Raw genomic sequence first — 19,088 nt, 5'->3', positions numbered from 1 at the left:
GCGCGGCTTCCCCGCGCATGCGCACTCCCCGTTGCCCGGGAGGCGCAACTGGGGCGTCTCCGTGAGGGAGGGAGGGGCCCCGGGGGCTCGTCGGTGACCGGAGCTCGCTCCGTCTGCCCCGGGGGCGGCTGTCCCTCCTGCCCCACGCCGTGAGGGCGAGCCTGGTCGGCGGGCACACAGGCTAACGTACCCCTCGGCCGGCCCCGGGGCGCGGTCGGCGAGCGGCCCGGGAGGAGGAAGGGGTTCAGCCGGGCAGCCGCCGCCCTACCGCAGCCCCGGGGGATGCCGGTGAGGCTTCGGCGTTCCCAGCCCCTGTCCCTACAGAAGCGCCCACCCCCCCCCGCAGCGAGCTCGCCGGCTCGCAGCCCGGCAGGCCCGGGAACAGCGGGGTCTTCTGAGGGGAATGGGGAGGGGGGGGGCTCGGCAGCGCCGCGGTGCGCCCGCGCTTCGCGGCCGTGTAGACGTGACGCGCCGCCACGCTCCCGGCCAGATGTGCCCCGCGAAGGGCTCCCGCTCCCGACTCCCGGCTCCCGCCCGCCTTCCTGCGCTGCCCGCCGCTGCCGAGGGCCGGTTCGGCGGCTGCCCCTTCCCCTCCCACCCCCTTCCCAGCGCTGCTCGGCGGCTGAGGGAAGCCCTGTTTCCGCCCGAGCGAGCGCGGCGGGCAGGGGATCAGCCGGCGGCCGTCCCCTTTGAGCTGAGGAGCGGCGTGCCGCACGCTCCCCGCATGCAGGGCCACACGTAGGCGGCCGGCCGGGGCGAGCCGGGCGGGCGGGCGGGGAGGGGGCCGCGGCTGCCGAGCCGCACGTAGGGTGGGTGGGCGCGGCCTCGCCGGCGGCGCGGAGCCGGGCGGCGGGGGCTTCCCCTGCCCCGCTCTCCCCCGCGCACGTAGGGGCGAGCGGCTCGTAGCGAGGCAGCCGGGGAGAGGAGCGCCGGCGTCGGAGAGCCCCCGCGGCCCGGGTGAGTACGGACCGGCGGCAGCGGGGGAGGGAGGCGGGCGAGCGGCGAGCGCCGGCTCGGGGCGGTGGCAGCAGGGAGTCGGGTTTTGGAATGCTTGTCTTCCCCGCGAAGCCCCGCAGCCCTGCGGCAGTTCCCGAGAGGGTTTTTAGGGACGGGGCTGGGGTTTCAGGGCGTCGTTGCCGTGACCGGAGCCCGCGGGTGGAATCGCCTGTGAGGCCGGAGCCGGGCTGCGGGCAGCCTGCGGTCTTGCGGGAGCGGGGCTGGGCAGCGGCGGCAGCACCGGCGCTGGAGAGCGGGTCCCCGGTCTTGGCAGGAGAGTGCCGGAACGCTTCTGCGTCCGTGGGGGGAGAGGGGCTGTGAGCTCGGCTCGTGGGAGGTTGCCCCTGCGCTGGGGGGACCTTAACGGGTGAGAAACGGCGTGTAGAAAACGTAGCGAATAGGCGTGGGATGGCGCGTTGCGTGCTGCCTTTAGGGTGTTTAAACCTGCAGGAGTTTTGCGCTGTGACCAGGATAAAAATTCGCATTTCGCTTGCTCAAATGATCATGCGCTGCAAAATAAATTTTAAATTCTGCTGGCTCTGGTACCGTGATGTTCTCCAGTTCACCATTAGCGTCAACTAATCCATCCAAAGGTCTCTCCTTAAAGCTAGGCGCTTCAAGCTATCAGCTCCTACGATGACAGTAGCTTCCACGGTGCTTCAGGCACAAAAGCATCTTTCCGTATTTATTATATTTCCCAAAAGATTGCTGGAATCCAACCTGTAGCAGCCTTTATAGATGAGTAGGAAATGAATGTCCGTTAGCTAAACAGCTGTTGTCTTTAAGCACCACTGCTTGCTGCTGTCATTGATTATAGGAACAGAAGCATTAGCAGAGCTGTTACACATGAACTGGACAGGTTTTAGCAGTTGAAGGGGGAGAGCTGCACCTGCTAGGTTTTGGTTTGGCTTGGCTTTTTTATCTGAAAAGACAAGACATTTTCATCTGTCATTTGGATTCACGTTTAGAGATGTAGGGCAGTGACCCCGTTCATCCAGTACGTGACCCTGTCTTCAACAGATTGTACCGATTTTGAAACAGAATGCCAGCGCTGTTGGGAAAACAGTTATAATGTACTGCCCCCAATGGACTTAAGGATTCAAAGCACAAGCAAGTTAATAACTGACACATCATGGAGCGAGGTCAAGCCAAGACCTACTTAGTTACAGGAGTTATCCCGTAATTTAAAAGGAGCGGAGGCGCTTGGCTCTGCCGTGATGTGCCGAATTTGTAAAGCTTGAGTGTGTTTTCTGATTTTTGTATTTTAAGTGTGCAGTGAGTGTTGTGATTTCTCAGAGACAGTGTTTCAAGAAACGCTAGATGGAAATTTTTTTTCTAAGGCAGGTGGGGCTGCATGTCATGACACTTTCATTGTGAAAGATGATGTAAGACACAGTGAGGATGAGGCTGTTGTGCCCATATGTTAACGTGTGCTAAGTCTTTCCTTGCAGAAATTTTGGCTACAGTGTAACAAATGAAAATGCAGAAGAATAAAAAAAAAGCAACAGGGTCTTTTCATAGAATTCCCCTTCTGTGGTGTATGCAATGAAATACACTGTCAAATTTTAGGCTAATTAATACTCTACTCTTCTTGATAAATTGTGTGTTTTCATCTAGTGCTCCTACAGATTTTTTGTTAGTACATTTTAATTCTTAATAGACTGCCTTCCAAACTAAAAAAAAAAAAAAAATTAAAAAAAATTAGATGATGTAAGAAAGAGTGTGCTGGTTACTGTATCTTCTTCATATTCTTATTTAACTCCTAAACAAAAGGATGAAGTTCTGTTTGCCCCATTAATTCCTAGCTTGTTAGTTGCAAGTTAAAAAGCCATTTATCCTGCATAGATATAAATAACAGTGGGTTCTCCAGTTGCACATGGCAAAAGACTTCTTTTTTTTAAAAAAACTACAACCTTGTATGATTGTATCGCAACACATTTTCAAATTGAAAACATGAAAATAAATGTCTTAATGGATTTTCATGAAAATAAGTCATGGATATATTTTATTAAATAGCATATTCACACTTCTGTATGTGCAAACCTATCGCTAATACCAAGTAACAGGATCATACTCTACTGTGACAGCACTTGCACGTGCCTTCTGCTTTCAGACTTCCCAACCAAGCAAAAACATTGCAAAAGATTTTTAATCTGTGCAATAGGAAGCAGGATTGATTTAACAAGACAGCAAGAGTCACAGGTTTTTGTCAAGTTACTTGCTTGTACTGAAAGCAACTGAAATCACCTCAAGATGTCATCTTGGATTCAGACTAATTTCTGTTTTGTTACTGAGGGCATTCTTGATATGATTACTCAAAGAGGTTTCATAAACATTCGCTGTCTCTCCAGCTCTGTATCTGTTGGTCTCTTTACTTCCTACAGGAAAACCTACATGGTCCCTCACGTCCATCTTATTAAATTGCATGCTTTAACCTCTTTTGTTCATGCATGTAGTCTACTTAATTCAGGTGGGATAACCATTGTGTCCAAGGTGAACAGAATTCAGCTGTAAGGGCAAGACAGAATTTATAAATGCTTTTGGAAAATAGACCACGTGTATGCTTAGTTTCTGACTATCAGCAATAGGTAAGTGAGACTTCAAACATGCAAGGAGTTTTAGTTACACTGCATAGTGGTTATTTAGTTCACTTTTTTTTAAAGTGGTTTTGCCATCTCTATCTTTTAGAACAGGGGTAATGGATGAACAGAAAGATCACAGATGTCATGAATTAGAAACAAACCCTCTCTTTTATTGAATTTTATACTGTTACACAATCAAAAAGAAATACAGTCACAAGTATGTCAAAATGTTTCAAGAGAAATATCAATTGCAATACGTTGTACTTGGTTCCAAAAAAGAATTCCATTAAAATATACCACTTCTTAATGAGAGAATACTGCTATTATTCACAAAATCTACCATACTGTATAAATCCAGTAGCAAACTCTTTAACTTTTTGGTAACTTGGCAAGTCTTGCTCAAGGTAAACAGGGAAGCAGAAGGAAAATGACAACTCATTTCTAGAATTTGGATCAAAAAAATCACAGTTCTCCAGAATGGAGCTTTCCAGGGAGTCAAGTGCCTAATTGCTAATGGTATTTTTAATGAAAGCCGGATACCCAACTCATGTGAATTCCTATGAAAATGGTATCCTACAAAGTACTCCTGGCCTGTGAAATGTTTATTTTTGTGCTGGACAATTACCGTATGAATAATGTGCGTAAGTGCAGTGACATTTGAGTGAGATGTGTGTTCTGTTCAGTAGCAGCTAATCAGCAAGGACGGGAACAGAGGGTTGACCTCGGGTATGTCCAGCCTGGCTGACAGTGGTCAGGTACTCACGACTCCCAGCTTGCATAGCACTGTTCATCAAAGGAAACGGTTTGTTCAGCAGTGTAACAGAGGAGAAAGCTTGCCAACAGATACTGGTGAAGCAGCCCACTTTTCTGCCTTTAGCTACCATTGTTCAGCTGTTTAATCAAACAGCTTTTTAAATAATGAAAAATTACTGATCCTACAGTTGTATTTCATTGGAAGCAGAGCTGATCAATTCATCCAAAATAAGCTTTGAAGTCTTTAAATTGTCACCAGTGTTACGTGCAAAGTTTTAATTGTTCTTTCTGGCCTTAATCTGTAGTTCTTTAATTCAGTAATTACTTATGGAGAGTTTAATGTGTGTACACAGACACAGAGGAAAGGAAACTTAATAGTAAATTGTTTCCGTTTCACCCAAAGGTTTTCAAAGATCAATGTAGTCCAAGCCTATCTCACTACATAGGAGGAAGGTATGCTAGAAAGGTGTACTTTGGACTCCAGCCTACTGTGGTTTAGTCAGTATATTACACCTGAGATCAAGTTACTGGACAGCAGACTTCAGCAACTTCTTGGGAGGTTCAGCTGTAGTTAATTATAACTACTTTCAAGTAAAGGAATGAATGATGTCATCATAAATACTAGTTTAAAAATTCCTTTACCTTTTAACAAAACCATCACTATTGTTGATAAAAACATCAATTAGAATCTATATGTAAAAATAATAATTGCGCTATGTCATGAAGAAGGCATGGCTTGACTACTGCTGTAGTCGTGGTAACCTTCTGGAAGCTAACTTGGTTACTCTCTTCAGTTTATCGTTTCCGCATAATATAGCACGTTTCATATGCAGAAGGAAACACTATATCTACCTACAGTTTCTTCTTTACTACTGGTGAAGAATAAAAGCTCTAATGTAGTGCCTCAACATTTTAAAAGGTAGCAAGTCAGCACAGAAATTATTCAAAATCACCAAGAAAACGTTTATAAAGTAAGGTATTCTAGAAGATTGTCCTCCAAAGTAGGTTTAGAATCAGGCTATGTATTCCTAGACTCTAAGCAGAAAAAACAAAACAAAAGAACACACAAACAAAAAATAGCAGCTAAAAGGTGTACTTCTAGATTTTGCAAACTTACATCTGCGTTTAATAAAGCTCTTACAAGGCCAGAGCTATTACTGTTACTTTTCCATGATTTCTTCAGTGTCTCTAAGAGGTTTAGTGGGTTTTTTTTTTTATTTGATTTTTTTCCTAGAGTAAACCAATAAAGCTACTGCAGTTCATTCCATTAATTGCTTGTTTAGGTCACTTTTACCAGGACAGTAAACAAAATGCTATGCCTTATTATTATGTATAATAAAAAAATGTGAGAATCGGGAAGATTCTTAGATGAAACATGGCTCATTTAAATCCACAGCTACTATCATTAAGACCAGAGATGATTCCAGCAGGCTCATAATCATAAATAACGTGGGTCACTGAAGTTTTCCTCTCTTTTTAACATGGATTTTTTCTTTGTGAAAATTTACTGCCCTCTTAAAGTACACTGAAGAGGAACTGACAGATCCAAACAGGTCAGGCTCCTCCAAAATAAGTTCAAGAGAGTAGCAGAACACCATCAAGCAGGATGGTATGATGTTTCTCTTGGGAGATAGAAAGGGATAACCCACCAGGCCAGCTCAAAGCTTGCCAGGGCAGTAAGAAAAGCAGAACCCACTTGTACTTTTCACAAGTCTGCAAGAATCTCCTCGCTATCTCACAGAAGCATCATGTCAATCCATGCAGAGCTAAGCATAAGGGATGCCCCTAACAGCTGGTGCTTTACCTAAGCCTTTAGCAACTTCACTATTAAACCTCTTAACTGCTGACACAAGAAAGATGCCACGGAAGGAATGCCATCCATACAGCAGGTATGCAGTAGCTCTGCTGCTTTTATCTAGAGAGCTTTATAAGTTTTGTACACTTAAAGACTGCATTAAAAAAAATCTTTAATATCAGTAGCAAGTGAATATACTCAAAATGTTCTCTGCACAAAGCTTCAACTCTAGCTTAGTGCATCTACATGCTTTCCCTTTTTCTTTGTGCAACTTCTACTCAAACTTTAAGAAGTATGCAACCACCTTCTGCTACCAGTGCCTTATCTTTTTTTTAGTTGGTAGCTAATATATCCATTTAGTTTAATACAGTTGTGTCAATTCAAAAAGTGCTTGTTCCAGTGAAATAGTAACAGTAATTTTAGAAAACAAGTTAAGCTTATGTACCATTATATTGATTTCAAGAGACTCAAAAGAGTCCAATGAAACCAAAGTTTCCAAAATAAAACCAAAATAATTCTTGTGACAGTCCACATTTGATTTCTTACATAGAGAAGTTTGGGTTTTTTTTCAAATAGTTTGAAGAATGCACAGGATATCTTGACCATATTTATACATTACAAGGTTGTATCAGTAGCATCGTGTGTTATGACAGCAAAATGAGGAAAGTCACCTAGTCAAAGCTACTGAGTCAACAGCAGAAGAATGTAGAACAAGCTTTATCATCAAGTACCAGCTTAATTTTTAATCATGCGGTTTTGTGATAAAAATCCATCTTTAATTGATCACTCCTGTGAATTTTACTTTTTCCTGCTTTCCAGTGTTACCTTGATAAAGCTTCCAGAGACAAGCCTTTAAGCTGTTCGTAAGGAAGAATCTTTCCACTCTAAAGTAACACAAATACACCGTCTCCTCACTTTCAAGTTTGCTAACTGGTGTGGTAACAGATTTAAAAGTTTAACATCTTTGGCGAGCGGTAGTACAACACTGTCTAGGAGACTTCAGTACTGAATAGGCTCAAATAATTAACGTGGACATGTTACAATCAAAATAAGGAAGCAGTGATTTCCAATCAACTCTAAGTTAAAAAGGGAACACGGATGAACAATAACCACTAACAAAAATATAAATTATCTCGTTTCTCTCAGATAACACACTCCCCAAGGGGGCCTGGTCCACATATAGTTTATTGATGTAAGAAAACAATACAGTTAGTGTTAGATCCAACCACAAAGAGCAAAAGAATGAGTGAATGAAGGTTTTGTACAGTACATATAGGAAAATAAGATGTTTGTGACAACTATATATTTCTAAATAAAAAGGCTTCTAAATATATTCAAGTTACTGAAATCTACATGAAAACATATGGATGTTAATCGCAACAAGGTGCATAAAACCAAAACATCAAAATATTGAGCAACTCAGTGATGTACTAGATAAAATTTGCTAACAATGCAAGATGTTTTACGATCTGCTTGAAATATCACCTATACCACACAGGGTAAGCTGAACATTTAGATTTAAGATCATACACAATATTAGCATTAACTTCCACAACTACAGGCAGGGAATTTTTTTTTTTTTTAAGCTGGCAAAGTGACTACTTTAAGAACATCAAACTCTCTCTAAATTGAGAACGTATCCAAATAAAATGCTGCTAGCCCTTTCCAGATAAAGCCTTTCCTTTGACTAACCACACTTATTTAAGTCAAAAGCATAAGACAGCATTTAAGAACAATTTATATTACAACGTGACTAAAATAATGACATAATCCAGGTTTAAACATCATTTCATAGGCAAACAAAAGAAGATTCTTCTTAAAAACTAGTTTTTATAAATGCAGAATATATTGCATGAGGAACTGCTGGTATTTTTTAAGAAAATATATTGTGCGATTGTGGCTACAATGCACTGCTGCAAAGCATTGTTGTTTCTTATAAAAACTATTAAAATAAAAAACCTATTTGAACATAAAGATTAAGAGAGCACAAGTCTTCCAACTACCTATGAAGAACAGGATGGAAGTATTGCCAGTTTTTCCTGTGTTGACATTTTACTAATGTTAAGTTTTGGTGACCAACTCCCCAGCCAAAAAATAAATATTTTTTTAAAATCAGGTGCATATTTCAAAGCTGCTATTGCAAGTGTGTTTTAAATGTAATGGACTTAAAAGTGTATGTACCAAAGAATTATAAAAATGCGCTATAGTTTGAGTTATTGTTACATAAAGAACATATTAAAAAGACTGTCAAAATAAGTAGAAAGGGGATCAAAACTGAACTAACTGAATTAGTGCAGTACTGTAGCCAGGCTTCTAAAATCAGATATAGAAAATATAAATAGACTGCTTTAGGTGATGATTCACCAGTGTCCAAAAAAGGAACAAGTATTGTGAAAGCTCAGTTAACTTGATCCAGAGCTCTGAGCAGTTCTTCACCCTGTAGCAGGTTTCTGTTGCCTTGTATGGGAGCGTTTACTTCACAATCGTAACTCGTGAGTTGGGGTAGTCCACTTTCATCCATCGACTGCCCTAGAAGTTTACTTGCTATGTCTAAAGAGGGAGGGGAAGGAGAAAAAGTGCACTTTATTCACCATGCTTAACCTTTCCTCCAAAATTGTTCATAAAGGAGGTAAGTTTGAATATGTTTTTGTCATTCAGTTCTTTCACACAGCCCCCTGCCACCCCTCTCAATGTATTAAAAGAGGATACCAACCAGTTGATAGTAGAATGATTGTCTTTTGCTCCACTCCATTGTGACCATTTGTTTTGCATCCCTTTACACGTTTCCAAGCAAGTGATGCATTTCCTCCACGGTCACCTGTCTGCTGGAATAAAGACCCCTAGAAAGAAATAAAATAAATCTTCCTTATTGAATACTGTATCTTTCTAGCTCTCCACATCCCTCTTCCAAACTAACAGTTCCTGTCACTAATTACTAATGTAGGCATTGTTACAATTTAAAGTGGACTTCATTCAGAACTTGGGGAGAAATATATTTCCAAGTACACTGGCCTTGAAAATTATTTAAAGGAAAACTGAATCAGATTAAGACCTTACTTCCCTTACAGAAAACAATTACTGAATGTTGGTTATCATCAGTTACCATGCTCAAGATTAGGATGTACATGTACACATACACACCCATTTAATTACCACTGCTCTTGTGTGAGTAAGCATCAGGTTTTCACTGAAGTCTCTAATAGTTTTCTGCAGTGGAATTAATAGTGTAGACAGGAGATTCAGGAACCTCGGTAGGTCAATTCTATCTAAATTTAAGATGCAAATTCTGCTTGCACTCCAGTTATTGCCACCACGCCATCTGACCCAAGTCTTGCGGGGAATGCAGTCCTAGGCCATTCTATTGCAGATATGGCTCCTTAGCATATTGTTTTGACAGCAGCATAGAAGATACAGAGATTAGAAAGCTTTTAAGGGCTCCATATAATTAGGATAAGTAAGAAGAAGCTGCCACTAAAACAGATGGGATGGAAGGAAAAAACACCATCTTAGTATCATTTGCTAGCAAAAGTAGTTGAATCTGCAAAGTTTTGTCTTGTTAGTAGTACTGACTGCTGCAAAAAGAGGAAAAGGTACTTCAGAACACTGCTGTTATCCTGAACACTTAAATAGTAAAGAATGTATGTTTTCAGGTTATAAAACATCCATGCAAGTCAAAAGGACAGTTGTATAATAGAAGTTACAGTTAAACAACTCAGACTTCGAAGCTGCATTTCATAGTAAGGTCAGTCACCTACATTGCTGCTGGTTTATTTTTCTTACTGTGAATGCAATACAGCCCTTCATGTTAAGAAAGGCATAGCTCGTATCTTTTTCAATGTAATGATTTGGATCATTATTTCATAATCTTACTATAACACACTTTGCCCTTGTCTAATTCTCCTATTTTCTAGAAAACTGAAGTAGTATTTTACTTTGATCTTCACTTATTTTCACTCTTTGCAAAGTAAGTCCCACTTCCTGACAGCTAAGGAGTTGTGGCAAGTTTTTGCACAATCCCAGAATACCATGTATTACAAGCTTGGATTTAACATCATTTTTCTTCTGTGCATATGCAAGGCCTAGTTCATCCTCTCAGAAATCAATTGTGGAGAGAGAAGCCGAACAACAAAAGCATTTGCTTGAAATAACATCACTAAGACCCAGCTACACGGAAAATTCAGCTTCTGACTGTGCAGAAACCATCAAAATATTTATAACACTTCTGTCAGATGCAGAAAAAAGAAAAAGGTTTAGCAAAGGATGAAGTTTGAACCTATAAGCATTAAAAAGCCACTAAGCATAGAAGCCTGAACACTATTACAGCAGTTAATACAGAATTGCTTGTGTTCTGTGTATTTAATGACATCCCGTGCTATTTTGAGTATTTTATCAGCAACACTATATGACAGCTGTAGCATCATCACATGAAAAAAAAGGCAATGGAAGGCAATAAAATTTCTTGCAGAGCTCTGAGTTCTTACAGGGCTACTGGAAGCAACAGAACAACATGCATGAAAGTGCAAAGCATTTCGCAAATGAAAACAATGGCATAAGTATGATTTTTTTTTTTTTAAATAAAGTCTGCTTGCCTCACAGAAAAAAAATGGACATATAAAAGCTCTCTCAGCTCTTCTAGAGGAGAGCAATGATAAAGACAGCATACAGTGATTTGTCTCATGCCCAAACCAGAATGCTAATACAGGAATAATTCATAGTTCAGAAGAAAAATAATCCTGCACTGTAAGACATGATGTATGACTACACCTAGAAGATGGACCACTAGAAAAAGAATCTCAAATGCTACATTGCAGTAGAGGGACTAAGAATTAACTGTGCAAAACTTAAGAGAAGTGGGAACTTGCAATGAAGGCAAGAAGAGAGATAACAGTGTGTATTTCACAAAATACTAAGAACTGACAGTAAGAGACAAAGATTATGGAGACAAAATACCCTTGCAGAAATAATAAGCTGGATAGCCCCAATTAAGTGACACAAATCTAAGAATACCTAAAAAGTTTCTTTTGAATAGCTAGGACAGATGATGATGAGCTAGTCACAATCACACACACTAATACTAGAGACAGTGAGCATTAAATTAAAGTGGTAGTAATATACATTTGCTGGGTTATAGGAGTTCTATTCCCTTATGGTTCAGATGGTCTTGTTATCTGATCAAATAAAGGAATCTCAGTCTTGATGGAAAAATGAAACCATAGAAAGAAGCATAAGAACACCATCTCCAGTATTGACAAATATGAAAATTGAGTTTAAACTAAAAAGTGAAATAAATATGGCAATTATAAATTTAAATGTGATATCTTACATTTGTGCATATTCTACTGAAGAACATATATGTTCACAAAAGACTATATTCTACCTAATCAAGAAATGTGCTGGGTATAGAGGGCACTTTTGAAACAGCTGACAGTAAAAGAGAACTAAAATCAGAGTAGCTGCATATATGTGGGAATTTCACTATCAAACTATTATCTCTGATCCCAAGATTCCACTGCATACCAACAGCTAAACTCAGGAGTCTGCACTGATGCCTTGTTTCAGAAATTGCAAGGTTAAAAGTGAATATTTTAAAATGGTAAAACAAAACTCACAATTCCAACTGCCTGAAAAAGTGAACCATCATGTTCCATTTTTCGTTTTCTCTGAGCATTATGCAAAGCTAGCATCTTTGGATTTAGTTCTTCATCCATTGCAGTAGATCTAAGAAAAATTGATTCAGGCTGTTAAGACGTTTCTACTATCCTCAAGCCATTCTTCTTTTGTGGACACTTACATACAATATCACAGAACTGAATTTATGAACTATACTACTTTTCTTTCATAATCGACTCATTTCAACCATCATTGTCTATGAGCATAGCAAATGTTAGCTTTTAATCTTGCTGTGAAGCTCAGAATGAGTTATAACAAAAAATTTTAAAGTCTTTGCAGGGAAAAAAAAGGCATAAAAGTTCAGCAATTCACTTTCAACAGAAAGAAGGGAGGGAAGGGTGAGGAAAAGTCTATTTTGAATATTTCTATGTACAGATAAGTCTTCTATATATCAAAAGTCTGATGCTTGATTTTGTAGAGTTTTCTATCATGATAAATATTTACTACATATGCCACAGTCCATCATTATGAAATACAGCTCATTTTAAAAGCAATAAATGTAGCACACAGACTGCAGTTGCCTCTTACCTCATAACGAAGTGGACAAGAAAAGCACCAGAAATACTGTGCGGGTAAAACTACTTGTAAATTGCCTACTGCATTCTTTTATAAAGGCTGCATGTCAGATACAAAATTATGAACACAGTTTGCATATAGTAGCTGCCTATTACATAAGATATTTATGTAAAAACTACTGCGAAATTAACTTTAGGGAAGGTTACTATAAAAAAACCCACCCCACCAAACTTGTTTGAAATGTCCAAATTTAAATGTATCAATTTCTAATTTGAAGCAGAATGCCGAAGACAACATACAACAGTTGGCAGTATTTAAAGGTGTATAATATCTAACTTCTTGAAGAGATACTAGGGCTTAAGCTTCACTTTTTTAAAATACCTTTTATTCAGAGTGACTGTTAGCAAACTGGGCGATCCTGGACAAGATTTTTCTGTCTGATCCAATGTTCCTTTTCCTGCTCTGATTGGAGATGCAGTTCGACTCCTGTTTCCACCGTAGGGGGACGGTGGGGCACTACTCGTTTCATTGATTATGTGGACAGGAGACGAAGGAACAATTAGCGTCTTCACGTCATCCACACGTTCTGTCGCTGGTTTTATTTCATCAGCACTACTTGATGGTGTCTGAGTCTGCTGAAATATGGTAATGGTGGCTGCATTTTGAGAGCCGGAAGAACTGCTTTCCAGTGGAGATAGCTGATCAAAGGATCGCAGCTGGAAGTCATCATCCATTGGGATGTAAGGAGCCAACATCTCCAAATCTAAATCAGTTTCCTGAAAAAGACGAGAGGTAAAAATTACAAATATGTAAGAACATCTCAGCTATGCCCTCATGGCTTCATTAAGGCTCTTCCTTTTACCAAATCCTTACAACATTTTTTTTGCAATTTATTTTAATAAAAATACTACATAAAAGAGAAAAGAGGTTTCTGAAGACATTCCAAGAAAAAGAGAAGCATATTAAGAATACGTATTAAGATGATACAGAATTTTAAGTTAATGTACATTACCTGAGTAGAGAATGGATTTTTTGCTTCTGTATCTATTGCAAAGAGTTTCTCCACTAATTCCAGTTTGAATTCATTAGCCATATCATTATCCACATCAAAGCAGTAGTCATTGGGACTACTGGGCTGTGAAAACATTTTGAGCACAGTTTTAAGTTTCTGTCATTACATCATTTTGCACTGTATCTACAGATTCTCTGTAAAAACGTTCCCATGTAAAAACTGATTCCAAGCTATAGTTGCACAAAATTAAAAACAGGAACAAAACCACCTACATTTATTGGTATACATTCAAATTTACCCCACTTGGGAAGCGCACGATTAGTTGGAACCTGGAAGTAGCCTCTACAGTAATTTATTGTAACTAATTTGCTGCATAGAGAAGTTGTCTCTGAACCATTCTTTTTGAGAAGGACCAATCCCAAGCTCTTCTTATTTCTATCAGGTGGTATTGCATGTGTTTGCAAGACTCACTTTAATGAAAAGTTAATTCTCAGTATGAAAATTTATCTCTTTTTCTCAGATCATGGCAAGAGCTTAAGTCACAACACAGAAATAATTTTCGATTCCTGTCTTGGCTGCTTCCTTAACCAGATTTGCTCCACAAGCCCCAACAGCACATACATTTTAATGACAGCATATCCAAATTACATAACTAACCTCAGGTGAACTTTGGCTGGTACTTGCATCAGAAGGGCTGGTTGGTTGCTCTTGCACCTGAGGCATGGTAAAAGAAAGTTCGAGTGGCTCTGTGTTTGGCTCCAGCTTTGATACAACTTCTCTATTGAGTGCAGGATCAGCATTACTACGAAGTGGTTTTGTAGTTTCAGAGGCAGGTAGTGGGGACATTGCCATATTTATATTCTGCAATTTCTCACTGGATGAGGGGAGCATTACATCGTTATACAAAGGAACTTCATCACATTGTTGTTCATCAGACTCTATAAAAATTAAAAGAAACCATCAACCTAAGTAACGATACTGTGCGTGTCTATGGACCTCATTAAATTTAAACAGCGGCTGAAATACCACTAGGCAAGTGATACTGGGAAGTTATTTTTCAAAATTTACTGTAAAATACTAACTTTATATTAATTGGCATGCTCTCCAGTTTAAACGCACACCCACCATTACTGCTGAAATCTAGAGAGATAATTGTGTCTCCAGCAGCTGGGGCCAGCACAGTTAAAGCATCTGGTTCCTGTTTAAGTTTTTCAAATAAACTGTTGGTATCATCCAGGTCATCTTTGCTGAATATTTTGGTCATTTTCATATCAGGAGACTCCACTGGTTTCAGCATACACTCAGTTTGTCCAAGGGAAAAAATCAAGTCCTTCTGAACAATTCCACTGTCAGACAGAGAGGAAGATGACTGTTAAACAACAGCTAAAAGGAACAAATTTAGGCTTACCAGTTTTGTAAGTTGAAAAAAGCACAAACAACAACCAAAAAACCCCCACAAACCCAAAAATACCACACGCACCACACCACAAAATTACCAGGATTGGAGCTTTAAGAATTCTTTTTTTTCTTACTCATTCTTTCCTCAAATGTAATAGACAAAGCAAGCACTAATCGCAGTGCCATCAGAAAAAGTTAACAAAAATAAACATGCTTTTCTGAAAGCATTGAGAAAATAAGGAAAAAAAAAAGTTAGATATTTCCTAAAACACTTTTCTTTGTTTTAAATGGATGTGCAATATGTTGATAGATTGATACTGGTCCATTCACTAAAATTTTGAAAACTTATTTAGGACTATTATACAATTGCAAAAAAACAGTCAACATGTCTGCCTTCAGTTGAAGCTTTCAATTAAAAAAGGAATTCTAAGGAAGAAAGAGATAAATGGGATTAAGACACCATTACTGGTGCTCTGACTCCATGACTAAAAGTTCGTAGTGAAATTAACTGCTCCAGACTGCAGACAAAGATTAGAGTTGTCTAGAACTCACAAATTCTCAAATGCTTCCACAGCAATAGTACAGACGAGGCTGGGCCTACAGTCACTTGCCTACAGAGATCTTCCTACTGACATCACTAGATCAGAAAAGCGTTTTGTTTTCAAATACAATTCCTAACCCTGGGACTGACAGCAAAATTCCATTGGTAGGAAATAGTAACATCGTAACATATTCAACCAGGGATCGCATTCTCAGCAAGTCAAAAAAAAAAAGATATAGTGCCATCAGAATCTGACTTTGTCTTCAGTAGAAATTATGACAAAGAATAGCGAAGTCCATTCAACTTACCTCAACACATAGTTTACACACACTATGCACTGTGGCTGAGAATTCTTAGTGTTGTATATAACAGTTGCTTGAGTTTCAACCCAGACATAGCCACCTTGTTTAGCAAGCATTCTGTACTGTCCTGTTGTCACCTGCCCTTTTGTGAACACTACAAGGAGAAAGGACACCAACTTTAATTACAGGCAGAAAAAAACAAAACCATTTAAGATAAGTATTCACTGCAGATTCATATCTGCAATTAAAAGAAAGTCCTTGTTCTTTTGCTGCTTTCCCCCAGCGCTGTATCTCATCTCTTGTAGCTGGAGGGCTTTAAATACATCTTTTCACTTACTGTCATGGTGTGTTTTGGTCAGATGATCAGAATCCAACGCATGATAGTACTCATAGATTGAGCGACCCAGCAGTTCCTCTGGCTCATACCCCATCAACTCTGTAATTCTTTAAAACAAGGGGGAAAGTTGCTAAGTAAAAGCAGACATGAACTAGCACAAATACTAGAGCATTTGGACGCTTACACATCTAGAAAAATCCTAAGAGTCACTTCTATACACATTAGCAGCAATTCTGGTTTACTGGGAATTTTTGTTGTGAAATAAATTGCTATTTTTTATGCTTCTTTAAAAGAGAAATTTCAGCAGGCATAGGAGTTTCCTTCTTACTGAATATTTATAAATAATGTCCTGTGGTGGACAGGATTAAGTAAATCCCTGCTTTCTAGACTTTTTTTTTTTTTTTTTTTTTTTTTGCTTAAAAGGTAGACCAGCTACTTATGGACTAGCATATCCAGCGTACACAAGTATGAGAATTTAATAAAATAACAGACATGCTTCAACAGTTTTAAACCTGCAAGAGAAATTAGGAATCAGATTTATTCCTCCCATTCAACCACTGCCAGCTTTTAGAGAAAGCAGTATTTTCTTCAGCCCCTAGAGGGCAGTGCTAACCAGGAGAACACATTTATTTTGCTGCTTCTACATGCAGAATGTGACCAAATAAGTACCTTTTATGTGACACCATCAGTCCCAGAAAGGTAGTTACTGCAGAGGACAAAATAACCTGCACTAACATCTCTCTGCATCTAACTGCAGCAACTAATTAGAAGTTCGTTTTTCTTATAAAGAAAAAGAAATGGAATAACAAACAATACCCAGTAAAACAAACAAACAAGGAAAAAAAAAACCACCAAACAACAAAAACCTCAGGCCAATGATTTCCTTCACTTCTGTTTTTCAAATTTGTCAAGCTTAGTTTCCAGAGGATAGTAAAAACAGTCTTATGTATTTGAGTACATCCATGATTTGCACCAGAACACAAAATCTCATTTCCAACAGCAGATGTATTGCATTAAAAGTACAGCTGAACTTTTGGGGTTTTTTTGGACTGGAGAAAGCAGACACTGATCTCCTGAAGGGAGAGGGGAAGTGGTAGCAATAAAATGCATCTGACAAGTATTACACACTCTTTTCAGTTGCCAAAATGCACCACCATCTTTGAAAAACCTAAAATCCTTCCTGTTTTTTCAGTGTCCAGAAGAATCTTCTCATTTCAATTTCATTGCTGCCACTACACTAAAGACCAGTTTGAACAAGCAGTTAACTGCAGGCAAAGGATTTATTCCAAAGTAATAACCCCACACCCTCCTTAGATTTAAAAAATCTGGCTTTTAAATAAGACATCCTGATCAGTTAGTAAAAGCCAAAGTATCCCACCGATGATTCCATTGCGCAGATGAATCAAGTTAACGAGCAAGACTATGTAAATGTGTAAGACCAACATTATCCGACATGTACCAACCCTGCAAATCCTTCAAATGAATTCTTTTTTAAAGTACAAAATATATATTACCTTTCATCACAATAGGAAAATTTCATATCAAGACTGTGACGACTGAGGAACGTTTTACTGTCCAAGGGGACCTCAATGTTTGATGGATGAGGAATAGGTTCACAGATCAACACCAGACATGTCATGGGAGGCTTTTTGTAGCCACAGTGAGTTTGATTACCACATGTGTCGTATACACGAATGTGTCCAGTGCAGTGGAGTACCTATGGGAAAATTATATTTTTAAAAGAGACTAGGTTCTTGTCTGTTAGACAACACAACCGTATTTCCATTAGCACACCCAGAGCGGAGTCCTTCCCCTCCCCACCCCTTGATGTGAAGGCAACAACAGAAAGGCAGCAGTGCTTTCAGATGGATGGCTAAAGGAGAGCAGCAGTTCTCCTTACACTACACAGACTGTGACGAGTACACAGGCTGCCAACTCTTTCCTCTCGGGCACTGGCTGAAGCAACGCTAGACATTTCTGCATTTCTGTGAACTGTTCTTTGAAAGTTACATTACTAATGACAACACTGATAAGCAATTGCCTCAGCAAAAGATGGTAATAGTAGCAACCTCCATTTTAGATCTTCTGCATAAGTGGTGTTAGAGATCAAATATATTCTTCAAGAGACAAGAAGGTTTGCATTTTGTAGTTTTTTTTTTTAAACCATTCTGAAGTAGAAATTGTTTGCAGACAGCAGCAAAGAAGAAAGAAGTTGTTTGATCCAGAATAAGTAAATTTAAATTATAAAAAAGAGAATTGTGAGCCATAATATCAGTCGATACAGTAAAAGGTTACTTTTTGTCCAGAAGAGAAAATGCATTCACTGCAGAAAGTTATCAGGCTGGGCTCTTTTTGTTCCAACTGTTACAAAAGGGATAGCCAGCAGCTTCAGAAAGAATAGTATTGAAGTCCTTCAGAGAGACCTCAACTGTCACATTTACAGTATCAAATCAAAAGAAATCAGGTATCAGCATAAGTGGAGTCAAGGATTTTTTTTCTCAGAGGAGAAGGCTTTATGCAAACATATTTAGTAATTACAATTTCTAGTAAGTAAATGACCTCTAATTTAAAACAGAGAATTCATTAAAAGAGTTTTGAAAAACTAATTTTAAAACATTGTTTTAGTTACCTCCATGATGTATTCAGCATTAAAATTCAGCATATTGAAGCACAAACATTAAATTAGTTAAGTACTTAGTGAAACTCAAGCTCGTTACATGAAGTAAAAATGTTGAAATAGTGTTATGACATCTGAAGAGGAAGCTGCCAAACTACGTAAATATTCCTTTGCATTAGTTACCTTCCACGTAGCAGACTTTATATTCACTGTTCTTCCCCTGCTAGTCAGTGTACACTTCATTCTGAGAAAAAAGCTGCGCTCCGTGTTTTGCTCTTTGCCCTTTTTCACAGGACCTAGCAAAAGCAAATAGTAAACCAATTCTTAAGCTCTTGGATCTCCTTCGAAAGGCATAAAAAAAAAAAAAATCATGTTACAGAACTCTTAAGACTAGGGGAAGACCCAAAAAATAAATTTAAAAGGTTGATAAACCTAACAGCACTTTCGATAATAACACTTTTCAGAATGAGTTTTACTGTAAAGTAGGCAAAAAAAAAAAAAAGAATTTTCAATGTTGAAATTGAACAGGAAAATTTCAGGAATTTGAACTCTTGTTTCAATGAACTCTT

At 39.3% G+C, this 19,088-nt stretch overlaps 1 protein-coding gene and 1 long non-coding RNA gene across 5 annotated transcripts in view; one reads left to right on the top strand and one right to left on the bottom strand.

Annotated features, from left to right (window-relative positions):
* The first annotated feature begins 70 nt into the window (after nt 1–70).
* Nucleotides 71–19,088, top strand: part of LOC115349751 — a 33,729-nt gene continuing 14,711 nt past the window's right edge. For all 3 annotated transcript variants that reach the window (XR_003926227.2, XR_003926229.2, XR_003926228.1), the window contains exon 1: nt 71–957. This is a non-coding gene — a long non-coding RNA (uncharacterized LOC115349751). The remainder of the gene's footprint in view (nt 958–19,088) is intronic.
* HIF1A (hypoxia inducible factor 1 subunit alpha) overlaps nt 5,524–19,088 on the bottom strand; it is a 33,074-nt gene continuing 19,509 nt past the window's right edge. For both annotated transcript variants that reach the window (XM_030034369.2, XM_030034359.2), the window contains exons 5-15: nt 18,703–18,815; nt 17,417–17,619; nt 15,903–16,009; nt 15,572–15,719; nt 14,450–14,670; nt 13,982–14,262; nt 13,325–13,447; nt 12,694–13,088; nt 11,736–11,844; nt 8,840–8,966; nt 5,524–8,676 (exon numbers count right to left, since the gene is read on the bottom strand). In XM_030034369.2, coding sequence (XP_029890229.1) covers nt 8,525–8,676; nt 8,840–8,966; nt 11,736–11,844; nt 12,694–13,088; nt 13,325–13,447; nt 13,982–14,262; nt 14,450–14,670; nt 15,572–15,719; nt 15,903–16,009; nt 17,417–17,619; nt 18,703–18,815 — 1,979 coding nt within the window. In that variant the 3' untranslated portion in view covers nt 5,524–8,524. The remainder of the gene's footprint in view (nt 8,677–8,839; nt 8,967–11,735; nt 11,845–12,693; nt 13,089–13,324; nt 13,448–13,981; nt 14,263–14,449; nt 14,671–15,571; nt 15,720–15,902; nt 16,010–17,416; nt 17,620–18,702; nt 18,816–19,088) is intronic.

This window comes from Aquila chrysaetos, chromosome 2, assembly GCF_900496995.4.
Source record: "Aquila chrysaetos chrysaetos chromosome 2, bAquChr1.4, whole genome shotgun sequence".
NCBI lineage: Eukaryota > Metazoa > Chordata > Aves > Accipitriformes > Accipitridae > Aquila > Aquila chrysaetos.
The sequence above is the reverse complement of the archived record's forward strand: the minus strand, read 5'-3'. Positions and strand labels throughout refer to the sequence as shown.